Genomic DNA, 22,086 nt, shown 5'->3' with positions numbered 1-22,086 from the left:
TAGAAAAGTTTTTTTACCTAAAATTATGTATTAACTTTTCTTTTACAGTAATTTTCTTTGATAATAATAATTATTATTTTTTGATAATTATTGTAATTTATACTATTAATTATTTTTTTATTGGGACTCGACAGTTTTTATTTTAAAAAATAAATTATTTATTAACTTTAAAAAAATAAAAATTTAATAAAAATCTAAAGATTGCAAAAATAGTAAATGTAACTTTCACGCAAACAAGAGACTTTGAAATAAACAATACATAATTTTTTGAACAAATATCTATACTTTTTTAAATATCGATATGTAAATACATATATATAAATATTGATAGATCGTATATGACTTTTTTTTTTTAATTTTGAAACAAAAAAAAAATATTAAACTTATTTATTAATATATATTATATAAAAGAAAATTATGATATTATTATCTACTCATATTTTGTATTTCAATGATATTATAAATTTAAATTGACAAAAAAATTATATTTTAAACATCTATAACTCATGAATTATATATATTTTCTTCTTATATATTTTTCTTGTTATATAATTTATTTTTATATTTAATTAATAATATTGAGGAGGCGTCGATGAATACGGCTGCCATCTATCTTGATGGTTCAGCCAAGTTCTGGTGGCAGACCAAAAGACGTAAAGAACGCGGAGCGTGAAGTGCAATTAGATCCATTTTGAGAACGAGTTTCGGGCAGAATGGAGGGTTCCTGTCCGGTTGTGGTCCGACATGTTGATGAGCCTGAAGCAAAGAGGATACTGAACTTATTAATAAAGGTTATATAAAATTTTTAGACGGTGTGATAAATTTAAAGAAATATTCTTATTTATTTTTTATTGTTCTCTTATTAATTTTATATTTTTGATAATAATAATATTATTATCATAATTTAATTAACTTACAAATATTGTTATTTGTGTGTAATATGAGAGAGAAATTTAATTTATTATAGAATGCATATTCAAAGTGAGAGTATAATAAACTTTCACCATCTATAACTTACAAATATGTATATATTTTCCTCTTATATATTCTTTTTATTTTAATATTTAACAAATAATTTCATGGAAAGACTATAAATAAAGTTATATGAAGTTTTTGTTGTTGTCTTATTATTTTTTTATTCTTAATAGTTTGTAATAAAGTTTAATAGAGTTTACTTTAATTTGATTTCAAAATTTTCCAAATCAAATTGAAACCTAATTAAAAATTTAATTTCGTTTTTGAGTTTGAATTAAACAGCCAACCCCACCGGTCACTCAACCTAGCTATACATACAGTTAAAATGTATTTACCGCCTCTAACCATTGTCCAAAATTTTGATTCAACCCGGTCTAAACCCTACCAGGCATCCCTGTAATTTGCTAATCTCTCTCGCGCTCGTCTCCGACTCTCTTCCAGACTTTGCCTCCAGCCTCCCTGATTGGAATATCGCTCGGCGGTGATCGCTGCTCTCAGTACCGGCAGCACCCTTATCTCGCTTCTCAATCTAATCTCTGGTTCGTTTCTCCGCGTAAGAACTGTACTTCAGTTGCCTCCCATCACTTGCATGTCTGAATTTGTGAAGTTTTCTCGCACTTTCATCTAGGTAATTATGATAAAGATTATATGTCTCGCTACTAATAATTATACCAACGCAACAACCAAACATGTTAGCAGCTATTACACATGTAATGACTATTCCTTAGTTGTTCATCAGGTTTTATTCTGTAAACCAAACTTGCCATAAATTTTTTCACCATCGCGGTTCTTCTTCTCTTATTTTTCCGTTTTTCAGGTTATTTTGTTGTTTTTTTTTTCTGAAAGTTCTTTCGATATTTGAGTTGGTAAAGATGCATGTCGCCATTGGTGTCTGCTATGCGATTGACGATAGGTGCGAGTTAAGGACTTTTGCTGGCAACTGCATTAGAATTCTTTCTTGTGCAGATGATTGAATATTGTTATTGGGTATACCTTTTGTTATATCTTTTATCTATTCATGTTGGCGCAGAGGAATTTGATGTCAGTTATTGAGTTAAGTATTATCTATTAGCCAGTTATTGGGTACTTTGGATAGAAGAAAAAACAGCTTTTGACCTTTTCCAGTTAGCAGTTATATTCTATGATTGTTCAATGGGTTATTATTGCCCCTTGAAAAGTACAATTTATCTGGTTTTTTCCCGTCTGTAATAACTAATGCTTCGGGTTGAAGTTTTTCATTTTAAAATAGTAGTTGTCTTCTTCCTTCTCCATTTACAGCATGCTCAAATGCCATCTGGTATCTGGATCCATTATTTTTTGACTCATTTTCTTCTTCCATCAGGTTTTTTGATTCGTACAAGGTAGTTTAGTATGGCAGAGGAGAGTGAAGAAGTGAAGTCCTTTAAAGAGTTGGGATTACGAGATGAACTGATAGAAGCTTGTGAGAATTTGGGATGGAAAACTCCTTCAAAGATACAAGCAGAGGCTATTCCTCATGCAATAGAAGGTTTATTATCTCTTGCACATTCCACAACCATGTTATAAGAGTCTTTTCTTTTCTTCTTATTTTTTTTTTAATTTCCTTAATCACATCTTTGTTATTTTTGATTACTTCTTTGCCTGACTTTTGAAAATCAAAGAAAATGAGATAATGTGAAATCTCATATTTATCACAGAAAAGTTGTTTTTGTGATTCCTGCCACCTAATTTGTTTTTGTTGGGGCAACATTTTTTTTTCCTTTTCCCCAGTTGGTGCACCTTTTTGTTTCATTGTTTTGCTTTCTTCTTGTTTTTCTTTTTTTTTTTTTTGTTTTTTTTATATTTCCTTTTTCTCTTTAATTGGACAATTTGTTTTACCTTCTGTTTTAGACTTTTGGTAGCCTATCCCATATTTGGTCACTAGTGGGCTTTATGTTGCTTGAAAGTTCAATTTTATTGCCATGCCTATGTTGGATATGATACGATATTGATATCGTTGTGGATTCTGTATGAAACACTTGATTGTATGTTTAAAACTTGATGTCTGGAACTAGTGGTTATGGTTTATGATAAAACGTAGATAATGATAAAGACTCTGAGGTGAAAAGTTGAAAAGGAACAAAGAAATAGGAGTACTGTTTCTTAAGTGCCAAGAACTTTTTTGTAAGCAATACACAGTAGTTGTGAATCTAAGTAGCATCTTACTTTGTTTTTTCTTTTTCATTTTCACTACATAACTGAAACTGCTGTCTTTCTTGGTTAAAGGTTGTATTTTATGTATATGACATTATGTCAGCTACCTATTGGGTTATATTAATTATGTAATTTGATATACCCCTTGGCTTAATTAATTTTATAATCTTTCTATATCAAACTAACCCAAGTACCTGTGTCCATTTGTTAGACCCTCTTTTTGACTGTCATCATATCTTTAACTGTAAAAAGTTGCCAAAGTCAGACACTTATATCCATTACTGTACCTGAACTTGCACCAGAATCTAAGCAATATGTTGGTGTTTGTTCTATGCGATAGATGTTCTGTTATTTAGTCATCTGAAATTTTGATATATGTAAGTGCTTTCCTCTGTTTAAAGTTCTTGTTTGTTATGATGTTGACGTGCTGATTACTCAGGCTTGGAAGTTAATTTTATGTTTTCATAGCTGTGTTTCTCTCTGATTTTCCATCCCTTCAGTTGTTGTTGGAAAATGAAAGGTCAAAGAAAGAGCTTCTAATCCTTATCACTGTTGGTTGTTTTTGGCTAATAAAGTGGAAATATTCATTTTAACTTCCTGCAGGGCTGTTCTCTCTCAGCTATTTAGTATTTGGTTGTCATTTTATTTTATTTTTTTGATTCGATAGTGAGTTTTTCTCTTTTATCTTATCTTATGGCAATGAGATGAATTTTGTTTTTTCTTATGGAGTCAGGGAAGGACTTGATTGGACTTGCACAAACGGGTTCTGGTAAAACAGGAGCTTTTGCTCTTCCAATATTACAAGCTCTTATTGACTATGTTGCTGAACGAGAGTCTAAACAAGGGCACAAACCAGATCCTGTATTCTTTGCTTGTGTACTCTCTCCAACAAGGTATAACATCTGATCAGAGGTTGCAGTTATCAAAAAATATCTGAATGGACAGGTCATGGGTTCATGACTGATTGTGTTTTCTTTTTGTTGTGACCTTTAATATTTTGTTGTCTCTAGAGAGCTTGCGATTCAGATTGCTGAGCAGTTTCAAGCTTTGGGATCTAGCATTGGAGTTAGGTGTGCAGTGGTAAGTTGATACGGGGATTGGATTAGACTTGCAGTTATTTGTGTTGTGTGTTTTTTGTATCTGTTTCTGGTTGTTCATTGCTTCTTTCTTGTTTCCCGTGATGCATTGAAAGGATTAGTTGCTCTATTGAAATTAAGCCCCCCTTAACTCTCAACTCCTTGCTATGTTGAGTCTGATTATTGATGCCTTTTTTTATCTGGGAAAAGATAAACATGATATTGCACTACAAAGTCTACTGCCAGTGAAAATGAAATATCCTTAATATTTGTAAAATATTGAAAATAATGTTATTGTCATTGATTTTTTGTTCCAAAACTCGAAGTTGAAATACTTGTGGGCATTGATAATGCCTGGAAAAAGTTTGCAAGTGATTGGCTTTGATAAAATTCTTTACCTTTTTTAGCTTGTTGGAGGGGTAGACATGATGCAACAGACTCTTGCCATTGGGAAACGGCCACACATAATTGTAAGTTTTATAATACTTCTTTTCATTGAAGGAAGAAGATTTTTGTATTGCCAGTTTTTTGAGTTTTAACTTCTTTGATGCGTTCTGGATAAGATGATGGTTGCAACTCTTGATGATATAAGAGACTTTATTGATCTTTCAATTGAGCTGTAAATTCTTTTATACATGGATGGCATCCCCTTGATATCTTCTTTATATTATTCCTTTTTTCCCTCAAAAAAGAAGATGTGTCTAACTGTGTCTGTGTGCTTGTTCCCTTTCTCATAGCCATGTCTGATTTAAATGCAAGTTTGTCTGTTTCTTTTGTTTTTTATTTGAGTAACACAAGGGGCTTTCTAAATGAAATTTGATGTTCATATTGCATACCTATGTCCTTTGGCATTTATCTTTTCTTGTGCTTACTTAGTTGAGTAAAGGGGCTTTCGAAATGAAATTTGATGTTCATATCGCATTCCTATGTCCTTTGACATTTATCTTTTTCTTGTGTAGGTTGCAACACCTGGGCGCCTTCTGGATCATCTTTCTAGTACCAGAGGCTTTTCACTTCGCATGCTGAAATATTTGGTATGCTTTTCTAATGTTTATGACAAGAACATTAGAGTCTTTAGATTCTTTTTTCTGCAATCATGGATTTTGATCTATTGCCCATGTTTCTTAATAATGCATTTTAAGAAATTCTGGTTGTTTCTATGAGCCTGCAAAGAATCCAAGGTGCTTTTAGGGAAAGTAACTATTTCAGTCCCTTAATTGTTTGACATGTTACAATTAGTCCATAAAAATTTTTCTTTTTTGGGTTACGATTTAATCTTTCCACTTAAAAAATTGCATTAGTTCATGATTATTTTATACAACTGCAAGAATTTTGACAGAAATGACCAAAGTTCTTTTTGTTTTACCTCCATCTTTTTTAAGCAAATTACCGAATTAGTTCTCAAAATTTAGCACTTGTGAAAATTTAGTCTCTAATATATTTTTCGTTACAATTTGATTACCAACGTTTTTTATTTGTTTCAAATGTTCAGTTTTCTTCCATTGGCTAATGAAAAAAGTTAAAGTTGTTAGGTCATGTTTGGATGCTTGAAAAGAGCTCAAGAGAATGATTTTGATTAATTAATTAAATTAATAACAATAAAAGTATGTCTATTCTTATTGTTATTAATCTAATTAATTAGTTAAAATCATATTTTTTGTTTTTTTTTTAAATATCCAAATACAAACTAACCATTTTAGTTTTTTCTATTGAGAAATGGAAGGAAACTGAACATGTGAAACAAATAGAAAATATCAGGGACCAAAATATAACGAAAAAACATTAAGGACCAAAATTATGACAAGTGCCAAACTTCAGGAACTAATGATAATTTACCTTTCTTTAATATAGTTTTGAAAGTTATAATAATGGAAGACTAACATTAATAAATTGAACTTTAACAATCAATTTGTTAAACTATGCAAATGATTGTAACAAATATTATGGAAGAAAAAGAGACTGCAATAAATATTTTTTGAATTTTTTAGTTCCCTAGTTCTAAATAAAGGAATTATATTTTCTAAGTCATTTTATGGCACCCAAGCAAAATAAGAAATTTTGCTACTTATGTAAAAAATTTCATTAAAAAAATTAGGATTGAATTGTAACATATCCCATAAGAACCGAATTGGTAATTTTTTCTTAGTTTACTACACTTTTAAATCGTTTATTAGGTTATAGCTTTAAATAATGAATAACAGTTTCCAAGAATTCCTTTTAATGAAAAAAAGAGTCTTATTAGATAGCAAACATAAAAAGCACATTGGAGGAGGCAAAAGATTCTTCTAAATAAAGAGAAAAAAAAGAAAAAAGAAAGAGGATAGAGAAACAAAAATCAAATCCTTTTGCAACATAGCCAAAGAGATATGCCTGCAATACTCGTGTGCCTTAGCTCAGAGAGATGCCAAAATTCTATCCCCAAGCAAAGCAGGTAATCACCAATCTTTAGAAGGCCCTGCATTTTTTTCCAGCCACAACACCCACAAATCAGTAGAAAAAGTACTCCAGAACAATCATTCTTATTTTTCCCAGAAGCCAGGACTCAAGAAAGTGTGAAAAAATTTGGCCCAGAGTCTCCAGACCACATCAGGATATAGAGAAAGGAAAGGTGATTATGGGATTCAACCTTCTAATAGAACATTCTAGGCATAGTTGGTGGAAAGCATGCTTTGGCCTTTGAATATGGGGAAAATACTTTGATTTGAGACTATTAAGAACAAGAGTCCGGATAGGAAAACTTAACTTTGAGCGAGCATTCACCCTGCGAAAGGCATTTGTGAAGGCTATGTTCTTATTGGTATGATTTTTGGTAAGGAGGTAAAGGAGTTGCAAGAGTAAACACCCAAAATTATCAAAAGTTCAATTCTTTGATTAGGATATAGGGCAACAGAAAACTTCTCAAGGAGGTGATGATCTCAATAAATAAGAGGAATATTAATGTCCTTTGTCATTATATATATGTATAAATATTGATTGTTTGAACTTTATAATGCTGATAATGGCTCTTGCTCATTCATTACATGATACTAAAATAAGATGTGCATGTAGTATGTGGCACTTGAATGCGTGTTGATAAACCTACATCTTTTAAAACACTAAACTGAAAATCGACATTGGCCTTTTCTCTTTTTTTTTTACTACTAGAAAATTTTGCTTATCAGTTTCATGATTACTGAATTCTGAGTAGGTCTTGGATGAGGCAGACAGATTACTGAATGAAGAATTTGAGAAATCACTTGATGAGATTTTGAAAGTTATCCCTCGCGAGCGAAGAACATTTTTATTTTCTGCAACTATGACGAAGAAGGTACATACTTAAATACCTTAATTGGGAAAGCATGCTTTTCAAGAGTAATAGTCTGACATTTAATAAAACATTTTTTTTTTTAAATAAAAAGTGTGAAATTCTATTAACATGGTACCAAACAATCAGAGGTATCGCCCCTATTCAAAAGCTTTACAATGTAGTTAGCGAATCAATAATATGTTCAAAATCCACATCGTTAATCATGTCATGCCCTAACAATAAAAACCCAAAATAATGCAACCACTTGTCTCTCAAACTATATAAATCATTAGCTTTACCCTCAAAAGCTCTAGAATTTCTCTCCTTCCATAGAATCCAAAACAAAGATAAAGGAATTAGATTTTTCAACTTCTTCTCTACATGCATTCCTTCCCAAGCCCACAATTCCTCATTAATAGATCCAGCCATCATCCAGTTAACACCAATCATACTAAAAATAGCATTCCACAACCCAGAAGCCACAGGACATTGCAGCAGAACATGCACACAACTTTCCTCATTAGCCATACACAAATAGCACTGGTTTGGAATGGCCAACCCCCTAGTTTTAAGTTTATCAATTGTCAAGATGCATTCTCTATTTGCTTCCCATGCAAAAAAAGCAATTTTAGGGGGGTACTTTAGCCTTCCAGATATGCCTAGAGGGAAAATCAAAACTTATCACATTGTTTTTGTCTATTAAGTGCTTGTAATAAGATTTGACTGAAAAAAACACCACTATTATCTAATTTCCACAACACCTTGTCCTCCCCAGCAGACATCTATTGAGCAGCCAATAAAAGTAGCAAATTTTCAAACTTGCTGAGTTCCCAATCCTGCAAATTTCTCGAGACATTGATCAGCCATTCAACACAACCATTGTTAATCTTGTAAGCATCCTGAATCAGCATATTTTTTGTCTGAGAAATGGAAAAAATTATGGGAAATCTCCTGATTAAACACATATTATCTATCCAAATATCCTTCCAAAATCTGATTTTATTGCCCCTGCTAGTCTTCCACAGCAGATTTTCCAAGAAAATAGGCCATTGCATCAAGATTTTCCTCCACAAACTCATTCCATGGGCTCTTCTAAACCTTGTGACCCCACTCGTTCCAAGACATTTAATAGAACTTTATGGAGCATGAATCAGAATTATAGAAATTTGCATTTTAGATGAGTGTGAAATATGTTTTTATGAAGTTAATATTTCCCTATAGTTATGTGAAGTAAACTTTAATAGTTTTTATGATTTGAATCTTCCCATAGATAAAAAGTTATGGTTTCACAGTTATTATTGTGGGCCTCTGTTAAGAATTGTAAAAAAGAATTTTAACCACCTATGAAATACGGTTCACCTATACTATTAAGGTTGTAGTCTGCTATCTTTGCTTCTTTTATCATGCTTTTTCATGATTGTTGTTGCTTTTTCCAAACACGGAATGTATACTATGTATTAGAAGTAGGGTGGAAATGAGCCAAGCTGAATATTGGGTGTTTGCACTTGATTTAATTGAATATTGCTTAGCTTGAGCTTGACTTTGTTTGGGCTCTTTTTTTGATCAAGAGCCCAACTAGTAGATTGGGCTCAGTTCGATTCACACAAGTACCGAGTCAAATCAAGCTTGAGCTTGATTTAAAATGTGTTCTAGCTTGACTGTACAAGCACCAAACAAATATATATGTGTCTATGTTCTGAAAAGAACAAACATATCCAATAAAATATTAAATATATTAATGTGTTTAGGAAAAATAATATATATTTTTTGAAATAAATATATATCATAGCAACATATAAAATGTTGTTATGGTCCTGAGTTTGTAATTTGATTTGGGGCCAGACAGTGTGAAGTCCACTACAAGCTGGCTGCTTGCTCCTTTAGAATTCCGGCCTTGACAGCCAATAGGGAGGCTTGTTAAGGAGAGCTTCCAATATCCTTGGAGTAAATTCTAAAATTTAGATTGACTAGCTTATCAACTTAATAGGTAATCATAACTTATTTATGGGGAAGTGATTTAGAATTGGATGCCCATTAGATCTACTCCTAATTCAACTTCTTGTTGGAAAAATTTAAATACTGTATAAAATAGAACACTTACTATAATAGAGACTCCTACTCTAACCATCCCTCCTAGCCGACTCAACCTCTATGGATTAACCTTTAGCTTATCTAGGAGGATAAGGCTAAACTTTAGTTGTCACATGGACCCCCCTGCATAGTAAGCTGTTTGAATATTTCTGGCCTAATTGCTAACTGCTTTAGTTACCTTAACATTTCTCCCTCTTTGACAAGGTTTTCCCTCAAACATCAAAGTGAAATTTTGTCTAAGGATGTTATCTGCTTTCTCCCATGGGGCATCTGCTGGGAAAGCCTCCCTTGATGTATCAGCAATTAATGCGGAGCCCAACTGCAGTTGGCTGTCCCAGTACTACTTATAAGGCTGGTCGAATTTCTCCTTTAACTGCTGGCACTAGTGATGTTCAGGTGCCTTCATTCCCACGAAATATTTTAAGATGCATGTTGTTCTGGCAATCTAAGCATTAAGCAACAACCCCAAAACCTTTCTGTTATTCAAAGGGGCCATAAAGTCTTGGACAAAACTTCTGGTTGTGGTGGCAGCCTAAGGATAGTTGCTGACATGTTATAGGCTGAACAAACCTTTTCTCCTCCTTGGAATTGTACTTCTCACTGATTTGTATCATAAACGCCATCATTGCTTGGGCATGGACAGTGCATTCCTGGAGGTTCCTTTAAAACTGTCCCAAGACTGTAGCTCCGAGTCCACCACCTGCACTCTTGCTAGCCAAGACAATAAGAGAGAGGTTTGGGAGACAATAGGTCGTAAAGTACTTTAAGTGGCTTCAAAGATGAGTGGTACCTTGTCTTATAACAAAACTCAGACCAAGATAGCCGTTCCATGGAACACTTCGGTTTGCCGCTTGCAAAGCACCGAAGATACATTTCAATTGTTTGGTCAGCAACCTCTATTTGGCCATCCGATTGGGTGGTAAGCTGAACTTGAGGCCAACTTAATGACAGAAAAAAATGAAGTTCTTTCTAGGAATGTGCTTGTAAAAGTGACATCATGGTCACTTATTGTCGATTCAGGCAACCTATGCAACTTAAATTTTTTTGTCAAAGAATGTGTGGGCGGTGCTTATCACGACATATTGGTGGGACAATAGTAAAGAAGAGCTTGCTTAAAAATGTTGTTAAACAGTACACGGGTGGGACAGTGGTAACAAGGAGCTCACTTGACGAAGTGGTCAACAACCAGTAATAACACATTCTTGTCACATGATGAAAACCAAACTTCTACAAAGATGTTGTCAAAGAATATGTGGGCGACATCATATACCATGGTATATGGGTGAGACAACGGTAAAAAAAACTTACTTGGTGAAATGGTCAACAGACAATAATATAGTATTCTTTCCACATGATGAAGGAAGGTCTTCTACAAAGTCAATGGAGATATCCACCCAAAATTTGTTTAGGAATTGCCGAAGTTGGAGGATAACTATGGATTGTAGTTGTTCCATGTTATGATGTTAGCATGTTGGCCAAAGTGCCCATGTCTCGAAATTGATGGGATAAGGCATTGATAACAATGTTCTCCTTCCTATACCGGTACTCAAGTTGAACGAATCCTATCAATTTGCTTAGCCAATGTAATCACCACCTGTTGGTCTAGTAAGAACTTGAGGCTATAATTTTTTTATGCAGACCCTAAAGAATTTTCTTCATGATAAGGTCTACAATGGCAGACGATTTGTGATAACTCAATCAATTCCTTCTCATAAGCAGGCAAGTTGTAGTTCTTAATAGAGTCTTGATGATGGAGTTGGTATGCAATCTCAATATTAGGAGATTGATAAATATGTTAGCTTAATTCAATTCGTATCATCTTTTGGGAGCCTATCCATAGCGTTGGATGCACCTGTTTGGAAGATTAGCAGCAGAGGGGACTTCATAGTAAAATCATATTATAATGTTTTGAAAGGAATGAAGCAGCGCTTGAGGGGTTCTCATGGAATTTGATATGGAGGGTTAAGGAATCTCCCAAAGTGGCTTTTTTTGCTTGGGAAGCAGTAAGGGGCCGCGTTTAAAGGTGGACAATCTTATCAGAAGGGGAAAGGTCATTGTGAATGGATGCTAATTGTGCAAAAGGGGCAGCAGTGACGGTCAGTCATCTCCTTTGGTGTCTGGTATCCTATCAACTATGGTGCTTGGCTTATAGTCCATTGGAAGTGAAATGGGTTGTGGCATGTTTGGTCATAAAAGTGTGGGTATGGTGAGGAATCCTAGGGGATAAGTGCTATAACAAGCAATTAGGCATTATCCCTCTGGCTACCTTATGAGTGATTTTGAAGGAGAGAAGTAGGAGAACTTTTGAGGGTATTGAATTGTTTTTTAATAGAATTAAGGATACTTTACTCAAAACCCTAGTTTTTTTAAGGTTATCCTCTCTAATCTAATGAGGATTTAGGGGAGCTAATTGATATTTTGATACACTTGCATGTAGCTTTGTATATAGGTTGCATTCTTGGTGCTTCTTATTACTATACTATTTTTTTTCCTTAAGAAAAAGCGGCTGAGTTATACTGTCAAGCAGGCAAAGTCTTGCTAAATAATGCCACAAGTTTCTCCCCATGTTGGATAATTGCTTGGATTCTATAATCCAGTGCATCACACTCTATAATAGAATTTTCTGAGAAGTGGAAGAGAGCCAACACTAGAGTTGTAGTCACGGCTTCTTGAGGCAATCAAAAACCTTGGAGAACTTCAAGAGTCCATGTGAATGTGTTTTTCTAGAGCACAGAAATGTGTGGTGTTGCTATCACCCTATAGTCTTTCATAAATTTTGATAGTCCCTATTAGACCTAAAAATCCTTGCAACCCCTTGATTGTCACGGGCTTCAATCATTGCAACATTGCTGAAATATTTTCTGCTTCAGTAGCCACTCAATCATTGGAGATTGTGGTTCCTGGAAAGAAACCCGAGTTTGTTTAAAGAGGCATTTTTATTAAAATGATTTTGCAACCATGAAAAAATTGACCTGAGATCTCCCAAATGTTCTACCCATGTTTTGCTGTAGATGAGGATATCATAAAAAATACTAAAACAAACTTACGCATATCTACTTAAGAAACTATGTTTATAAGGGTCTCAAACATTGAAGATGCATTAGTGAGGTCGAAAAGCATGGCTAAGAATTTATAATGCTCATGATGGGTTCTAAAAGCCGTCTTTGGGATGTCATCATAATGCATTCAAGTTTGACGGGATAGCTTGAGCAAAGATCCAGCTTTGTAAAGTTCGTGCTCCATTTTTTTTTTTTTGAAATAAAAGTATGAGATATATTAATGTGTTGGCGGCGCTAATGAGGCGTGACCCATGTACAAAAAGTTTACAGATCAATTTAAATATCTACAATGGAGCCAAAATCATCTAACCTATCAAGGTTGTGCCCCAATACGATTGAACCAAAATAGTAAAACCATCTATCATTGATAGTAGCAAAATCTACTTCTTTTCCCTTGAAAGCTTTATTGTTTCTTTCGTTCCAAATAGCCTAGAAAATAATTAGTGGGATAAGTCTGAAGTGTTTGTTCCTGTCGACAAGTCCCTCCCAAGCAAGGAGCTCATTCATCGCAGAACCAACCATGACCCATGAGATACTCAGCAGCCCAAAAACCAGAGCCAAGAGATTGTAGGTGAAGGGGCACCAAAGTAAGAGATGGTTGCAGGTTTCCGAACAATTTTTGCAAGATAACGTCTATCAGCTGTAATTACACCCCTTTTCATTGGGTTGTCCATAGTGAAGATGTGTTCCTTCACAGCTTCCCAAGCAAAAAATGATATCTTAGGAGGAGCATGAGCTTTCTAGATTAGCTTTGTAGGGAAGTACCTCTGTTTGGTAGAACTATGGCCATTCAAAAATCTGTAGAGGGGCTTTACAGAAAAATCCCCATTTTTCCTAAGTTTCCAACATAATTTGTCTTCTTTGTTGCTTAGTTGAATATTAGCTAAAGTTTGAACCAGATTTTCATATTCATCCACCTCCCAATCCTGTAGATTTCTATTAACCACCATATTCCAACCTTGATGCTGCTATCATCATAAGCTCTCTCAACCATTATATTTTTGTCTCTAAGGATAGTGAAATAAGGGGAAAACAGGTCTGGAGCTTATCAGAGCTGCACCAAGTAACTCTCCAGAACCGCACCTTGTTTCCTTTTCCAACAACCCATTTAGTGCAGTCAAAGACATGTTTGTTGCATTGCATGATGCTTTTCCAGAGGCTCATACCATATGGACTGGTCTCTAGGATTGTTAGATCATGTTTGTCTTTCCCAGATCATTTACAATCAATGACAAATTTCCATAAACAATTGCTATCGTTCCAGAATCTCCATATCTATTTACCATGTAGAGCTTTGTTAAGAGCACAAATAGATCTTAGACCCAGACCAATTTCTTCAAAAGGTTTTTTAACCTCATCCCAACTAACAGGATGAAGCTTCTTCTTTGTCTCGTTGTCCCCACAAAGGAAATTGCGTTGAATTGATTCAAGTTTCTTAGCAACTTTCACTGGAATAGTAAGCACCTTGGAAGATTAGAGAGAGTATTTTTGACAAGTATTAATCTACCACCTTTGGAGAGGAATTTTCTTTTCCAGCTTGACAATATATTTTGAAACAACTCAATGATTGGATCCTAGCACCTGCTATCCTTATGCTTATCGCCCAATGGGATACCCTAATATTTCATAGGAAGCTGCAATGCTTTGCAACCCAAAACCTGTGAGACAGATTGGCCGGAGCTATTATCACCGCACACCACAAGTTTCAACTTTTTCAGATTTATTTTGAGACCAGAGACTGCCTGGAGACAGAGGAGAATGCACCTCAGATTCAGGAGGGAGAGTTCATCTGGCTGGCAGAAGATTAAAGTGTTGTCGGCGAAGAAAAAGTGGGTGATTTCAATTTGATTGCCATTATTTCCCACCATGATGCACTTTATCAGCTTCAAGTCTTTAGCTTTTTCTATGAATTTGTTTAAAGCTTCCATCACAATGATAAACAATAGGGGAGAAAGGGGATCAACTTGTCTTAAGTCCCTGGAAGCTGTGAAGAAGGAAGAGGGGCTTCCGTTAACCATAACTGCAAAACTCGTAGAGGTGATGCAATTGTTGATCCATCTTCTCCATTTTTGGCCATAACCAAGTTTTCCAAGCATGTAGTCGACAAAATTCTAGTAGACATGATCGAAGGCCTTTCCCATGTCCAATTTACATAAAACCTCACTGCCCCTGTTTCTATATATATCATCCACAATTTCCTTTGCAATAAGAATGATATCTGTGATCTGTGATTTGTCTCCCGAAAACGAAGGCGTGCTGTCTTTTCTCAATAATCTGACTTAGTACTCTTGATAATCTTTTGGCCAAAACTTTAGAGAGGAGCTTTTATAGCCAACTAACCAAGTTAACAATGTGAAAGTCACTGATATATCATCGACAATTTCATTTGTAAATTTCCTATTTCAATGATTGATTAACTCTTGGAAGAGTTGCATGGTAATCCACTCAAAAACTCCAAGTACCATGTGATTTCTTCACAACTAGGGATGAGTAAGGAGAGTGACTTGGTTGGATTCTTCCTTATTGAAATGTCTCTTCCACTTGCCTCTCAATATCATCCTCTTGGAGGCGAGGGTATCAAGATGGTTTGACCAAAACTAGATGGTTGTTGGATTCCAGAATGATCTTGTGATCATGGGAGCGTTTAGGAGGTAATGCCACCAGTGTTACAAATATTCCCTCAAAACTTTGGAAGTAATTGAAGGAGATTGGCCTAGTGTAGTCGTTTCTATGGTGGTGAGGTGCGTCTTGTTTGATTTCTAGCATGTCTACTACCGTAAAACTACCTTGGTGGTTGAAGGACATTTTCATTGCAGCAAAATCCCATTAAATATGCCCTAAGATTTGGAGGCAACTTACACCTAGTATTGCACCAAAACCACCAACCAGTAATGTGAACAGATCCAATAGGAAAAAAAGAGTGTCATTCAACATTATTTGGATGCTCTGATATTTTGATTTCTCCTGTATATCATTGGTACCATTCATACGGATGGTTGCATATGGATTGAATTGCAATGTAGTTCTCCTCTCTTATGGCATGATCAACCCCAATGCCTATAGTGAAAACTAGATAATCAGATGTGTTTAAAATGTAAACTTAGAAAAGAATGTCTGACTGAAGTTTATGATCAGATATGAAAGGAAAGCATTGGAGAGAAAGGAGGATAAACCTTTTCATGGTGATCCAATTGCTTGCACCAGACAAAAAGAAGAGGACTTAACTGATCTAAGGAATTAAGGACATATTATATGTCATATTTAACCTATCTAGATGGAAGTATTATTATCCAGTAATGATTAGCTCTTTTAGGCAGCAAAGAGAAGTGGATTTCCTTTTCTGTAGAAGGTTTGGTGCTGTAAAATGCTCATACATACATCAGTTCCATATCCAAGTTCTATTGGATCCGTACCCAAACTGTGATTGTATAGCTTTCCTCAGGCAACAAAACTTAATAAAAGGTGACTCAAATCTTGGAATTGTATATAAGCAATTGTTACTAAATATGTGGTGGCTGTTTTTCCAAAAGCCTTTTTGGCTCTGTTTTTTTGTAACTCTATGTTTGTATTTATATTGAGAAGTTATATATCCTGGCATATCGAAGGTCATTTTAACATTGCTACAGTTAGTTTTATTTAATTGAAATCTTTGGTGACTTTAGAATACAACTGAAATGGAAATTTTAATTTTTTTTAACAATCTTATAGTGATCGACAAACTTCTAATGACAAAGGGAAGGAGGGAAGATATAACATGGGTGAGAATTTGACCAGTTACTTGTGATTTTTACAGGTGCGGAAGCTCCAGAGGGCATGTCTAAGGAACCCTGTGAAGGTTTGTCAATAAATACTAATGTTTAGTCACTCCGATTAACTTTGCTTGCACTTGTAACAATTATAGTTTTCTGTTTTTTCAGATTGAAGCAGCTTCTAAATATTCCACTGTTGACACACTGAAGCAGCAGTTTTGTTTTCTTCCTGCAAAGCACAAGGTTTCTTCTTTTATCAATGTTGAATGCTTTTGGAGATGTCATGTTGAAAATGCTTGTAATTAGTGCAAGAAAACTTGACATGTAAATTTACATCTGATTGGGGGTAGGGAGAGATATTTTTGTTGTTTGATTTAAAAAATTTCATCAGAAGAAGGCCCTTTAAGAGAAAGACTTTTCGGAAACAGTTTATCTAAAAAGAACTGTGTAAAAGGCGGAAGCTTTCAGTGGTTTCATATTTCAAAGATTTTACTTGCATCGAAGAAAGACACATGCACATATACTTTGATAATTAGTATCTTAAAAGCCCCTTGTATTTTATCTATCGTATCAAATTGCTCTTTCTGTTTTTTTTTGTTTGAATCAATCAGCCCAATTTGTTAAGTTGTAAAAGTTTTAGTTGATTTCTGAAACATATTTCTTTTTTTTTTTTTTTGTGTGGATGCATAACATAATCGTTTTATGTTCAAGTTCAATTGATTTTATGGTACCATTTAATACATCTTATAAAATGATGGGGTTAATTGATTTAACCCTATATTTAGACACAGATTCATGCACATATTTTGTCTCTGAACACATTTGCACAGATAGTTTTGCAAAAGTCAGCTAAATAATTAAAATCTGCTTTTATTCATTAAATCTTATGTGGATGCGGATGATTTGTCTTTATTCGATCAGAAAGCTGATTGTTTTACAGAAGTAGCCATATATGGTGATTCTAAAAACGCCTATTATTTGTGGATGTTTGAAGCCCTTCTTAACTATAAACAGTTGAGAAATCTTTTAATTACTTGGAAATGTTTTTGTTATTCATTTTCATCTTCAAAGCTTTTCCTCCCTCAATCATGGATTTCTTACGTTTTGGTGTGTCTTTTGGGGGCTGGAAGGGCCGCACTGCAGTCTCAGTATTTTGCCTTTGAAGAAAATTGAAGGAATTTCTTTTGGGAGAACCCCTGGTTCTAGTTCAGGCATGTGCAGTATTATGAAGGAAATGCTAACTTGAAACTACATTTGAGAAATTCAATTTGAAACTGGATGCTGTTGCACTCTTTTAATTGTTTCACACTATTATTCTATTGATGGTTAACATTTCTCTTACATGTATCTTCACTTCACCATGCTTACAGGATTGCTATCTTGTATATATTCTGACGGAGATGTCTTCATCTACGACAATGGTTTTCACTCGAACATGTGATGCAACCCGCTTTTTAGCTTTGGTTTTTCGAAACCTTGGTTTAAGGGCCATTCCTATCAGTGGTCATATGAGCCAGGTATGTATTGAATGTGTATGCATGAACTTGTTTAACGAAGTTGTAGCTTGTTTCCCCTTTCTTTTTGCTGCATTGATCTTGGTGACCCAAAATCTGTCGATGGAATTTTCTTTCAGTCGAAAAGACTTGGAGCGTTAAACAAGTTTAAAGCTGGGGAATGTAACATTCTTGTATGCACCGATGTGGCAAGTAGAGGGCTGGATATTCCATCTGTGGATATGGTTATTAATTATGACATCCCTTCAAATTCGAAGGTAGGTAGCTATCTTTATGATCCTTACTGCTGGACTATACATGCTATGTAGTTTAGCATTGACGTCCAAATTTTCTCCCTGTGAAGGAGTTTGTTCTTCCTATCTGAACTTTATGATTATCTTGTGAATTTGTTACTTTTGTAACTGGTAGCTGTGAAATCATGCATCCTGGCATTGCAAATGTATTTGGTAGACAAACCATGGAAGATCTCATTAGTTTCTGACTTATATTTCCTTCTAGTTTTTTTACCAAATTCAAGTGTCTTAACAGGATTACATCCATAGAGTCGGACGGACTGCACGTGCTGGACGATCGGGCGTAGCCATCTCACTTGTAAATCAGTATGAATTGGAGTGGTACTTGCAGATAGAAAAGCTTCTTGGTAAGTTATATGTGTACCATTGTTGCAGAAAACCATTTTAAATGAGTGTGCCAGCACTAAAATGTTGGTTGTACCTCAGGCAAGAAGCTACCAGAGTACGCTGCTGAGGAGGAGGAAGTCTTGCTACTGCTGGAGCAAGTTACAGAAGCCAAAAGATTGTCACAGATGGTATTACTTGTATCTTTCGTTTTGTTTTCTTTTTCCCCAGAAAAAAAAGGAATTTCCAATACCAGATGCTGAAATCTGTTGGCAGGCAGTGATAGTTTAATATTCACATAATTAATTGGTCATTTAATTTGTATATCTACTATAAAAGTTATTTGACATGATTATCATGCTTTTGTAGAAAATCAAAGAGATGGGCCATAATAAGAAAAGGAGGGGAGGGGATGAAGATGACGTTGACACATACTTGGGAATCAAGGACAAGAAGTCGTCCAAGAAGTTGAAAAGAAAGTGAGCTCCCTCTTATGGGTTTTTTTTTTTTATATTCCTACAGCATAATCTGATTTGCTTAAAAAAGTATATTGCACCATGGCAACGAGGAAGAAGACCCTGGATCCTTGGTTATTGGTTATATGTCCCTGATCAGTGTTACTTGAAGTATACCATCTACGACTTTTTAGGGTTAGATCTAATAGCAATTTTGGGTATAGCTAAAATTTCATTCTCTTATCACTCTACTACCAGAGTTTTTGTTCTGTTAGCTTAGACAAATTTTGATGGTGGTGATTTTTTTTTTTTTAAATTATTGTTTTCTGTCATGTTCTAGTGGGTAGAGGATAAGGTAATACATTACCTGCTGTAAACAGAATCAGCCAATAACATTTTTGTTTGGACGGATCAGTCAGTTTTGTATTGACTGTCTGATGATAGAAGATTGAATTATTTCAATGATAATTATGCGTTTCTTATAGAAGGATGTTTTTGTAAATTGCTATATAACACACTCGAGATTAATTATATAAATATTTTTAATAATTAGCAGTGTATTATTATGGGATGTTCATAATCTAGTGTGGATTGAAACCAAATTATGTTTATTTAGGGTCTAAAATTCTATGAAAAGTAATTAAAAATTAATTATGAACTGATATCAAATAAATTATTATTAATTGTGGTTTGAGAATGATTATGGTTTATAAATTTATGTTTGTTTTAATTTTATTTTTATTAATTAAAAAAGAGAAGTTGAAAAAGAAAACAATCCAATTCAGTTTCTATGTCAATGAATTAGTCTCATTTTAGCTCTGTAAATAAGATGTATCTTGATAATTCAAAGAATTTAACAGGATGAGAACAACAAGGCAAGGTGGCCCGAAGAAGAGGAAAACACTGGAGTAAAGAGTAGTTAAGTAGGTAGAGTTTGTTTGGGTTGGTAAAACGTGTAAGGGTTTTTAAATTGCTTAAGCTTATATTTAGGCAAATTACTACTTTAATCCATGAACTTTATCCACAATTTTATTTTAATTCTAAAGATCTTTTATTATAATTTTATTCCAAATTTATTTTAAAAAACTTATTTTTCTCCATCTTCATCATTAGTCCTTCAATCACCCTTGAAGGATTTTCAATTTGTCTTTAATTCTTTTAAGTCTCTCTTCCTCTTCTTTATTATTTTGCTTCTCTTATCAGTTTTGCTTTCTCTATATGTAAAGCTGCAAGTAGTTATGGTGACATCTGCATTGAAATATACGTAATAATTTTCTCATAATAACAAAAATCATTCTTAAACTGAGATATTATCTGTGTTGGGTACTATTGGATTGAAAAAATTCAAAATTGATCATTGCATTCATGAATAGGATTGCCAAAGGGGAGCTTGAAAGGAACATGATGTTGAACGCTGAGGCTTTGGAGTCTCAGATGCTAAAAGTGATCTTGTCTAAACATTTAATAGATGTGTCATAATTTGAAGTATATAATCTAACTTTTAAACGAAAATAATGCTGTATGTACAACACAATATTGAGAAGATATGTATTAAAGAGCATAAAAAGAAATATATTTCACAAAATATTAATTTTAAAACATGATCTTTAAAGGAGTGATAGATATTAAAATTTGATATATTTATTAAAACATAATTTACATTACATTTGAAAAAATCAGTATACAATTTAAAATTATATTAGTTTAAAGAATAAGAGTGATATATTTACCGAAAAATATATTATATTTTGTATTATTTTTTTCTTCATAAGATTACATCTCATTAAGTTATTCTTCTAAAATTTTTAGCTAGAAAAAATTTTTTATTTGAAAAATAATGATTTTTTTTTTCATTAAGGTTGCACCAAAACATTTGTTCTTATAAAAATGAACAACTAAGGGGAAATATCTTGAATTTTCAAATTCTATAAGGTATGTAAGTTATACATCTTCCTCCTCTTTCATAAATAACTCATTAGTCTGTAATTTTTTTGTTATAAGAATTCATAACTTAATGTGAGTTTTGACTAAATCTGATGAATTTAAAGAAATAATTTTATTATTTTTTTGTGTTTTTTTTTATTTGTTATATTTTTTTATTATGTTATTTATATATATTTTTTAAGATGATACTCATTATTTGATAAATAATTTTAGATCAACTAAAATTGATATAATTATAATATGCAATATTCATATTATTATGTTTAAACTGATACTAAGTTGTATCATAATATATGAAATATTTGATATTACATTTAAATTTGACTCGTATTAAAAAAAAAAAATATATATATATATATATACAATATAATCATACATGCTTATGTTGTGCCTAAACATAATAAAAAAAAGCACAAAACATATCGAAGATACGATATTCTCTCTTCTCAATATTCATAGACGAGTCTGTCTCATAAGCAATCTTCTATTTGCAAAGTTTCATCCAGTTAACGAGTGAGTCCTTTTTTAAACCTGTTCAGTTTCTCTAAGCTCACAGATACTTTAGATCAATTTCCTCATTGTCAATTCTCTTTTTGAGTTCGTTTGTGAAGATTATTTTTATTTTGAGTAGTAAGCAAGAGGCCTAAAAGATGATTAGATATAAACAATTACTGTGTATTTGAATTAGTCTTGCATTTGCTAAGAAACCTCATTTTTCATTTTCTTTAGGGTTATGTTATAGCTCTCATACCCCAAGTTCGCAGTTCATGTTTATGTATTGACTCTTAAAACATTAGAAATTTCTTTTCATTTTGATATAGTCCCACTCAGAACAGAAACTCAAGAACATGTTTTTCTCTTAGGGTGAGAAAGAACTACAATTTTCATTAATAAACTTCACATACATTTGACCACCTTGTACATTTTTAAATAGAGGAAATAACATAACTGCTCCTTGCTAATCATGAGTACGATTTAGACAGTTTAGAAATGAAAAAGAACTGTTTGGACGAACTACTTAGGGATAACGGGAAACTGCTCTGCAACTGCCCTTGTTGACCCAGTCATGGAAAACGGTTATTGGAGGACGATTGGTTCTTGGTCGAATAGCAGGGATTGGGTACAGGTTGCCGCTGTGATCTCCATGG

The 22,086-nt window shown here is 33.7% G+C and overlaps 1 protein-coding gene across 8 annotated transcripts; it reads left to right on the top strand.

The window, feature by feature from the left end:
• Nucleotides 1–1,311: 1,311 nt before the first annotated feature.
• Nucleotides 1,312–20,094, top strand: LOC110814315 (DEA(D/H)-box RNA helicase family protein). Of its 8 annotated transcripts, none has more exons than XM_088207096.1 (15): nt 1,312–1,514; nt 2,341–2,482; nt 3,881–4,040; nt 4,158–4,227; nt 4,631–4,693; nt 5,183–5,257; nt 7,411–7,530; nt 16,453–16,494; nt 16,577–16,651; nt 17,779–17,925; nt 18,042–18,179; nt 18,451–18,562; nt 18,642–18,730; nt 18,909–19,018; nt 19,855–20,094. In XM_088207096.1, exons 2-15 carry the CDS (start codon nt 2,347–2,349, stop codon nt 19,904–19,906), a joined length of 1,389 nt encoding a protein of 462 aa, XP_088063222.1. In that variant the 5' UTR covers nt 1,312–1,514; nt 2,341–2,346; the 3' UTR covers nt 19,907–20,094. The 8 variants fall into 8 exon arrangements, with proteins under 8 accessions (XP_088063222.1, XP_021897485.2, XP_088063218.1 ...); XM_022041793.2 differs by having other exon boundaries at nt 2,337–2,482; XM_088207092.1 differs by having other exon boundaries at nt 2,318–2,482.
• The last annotated feature ends 1,992 nt before the right edge of the window (nt 20,095–22,086 follow it).

The sequence above is a fragment of the Carica papaya genome, chromosome 7, assembly GCF_054855325.1.
Source record: "Carica papaya isolate Zhongbai chromosome 7, ASM5485532v1, whole genome shotgun sequence".
Classification (NCBI taxonomy): Eukaryota; Viridiplantae; Streptophyta; class Magnoliopsida; order Brassicales; family Caricaceae; genus Carica; species Carica papaya.
This window is presented reverse-complemented; position numbering and strand designations above follow the sequence as displayed.

Coding starts and splice junctions, on each gene's coding strand:
- LOC110814315 (XM_088207096.1), top strand. CDS start 2,347: ATGGCAGAGGAGAGTGAAGAAGTGAAGTCCTTTAAAGAGTTGGGATTA. Junction 4,694..5,182: donor GGAAACGGCCACACATAATT/GTAAGTTTTATA, acceptor TTTCTTGTGTAG/GTTGCAACACCTGGGCGCCT. Junction 19,019..19,854: donor TCCAAGAAGTTGAAAAGAAA/GTGAGCTCCCTC, acceptor AGAATTTAACAG/GATGAGAACAACAAGGCAAG.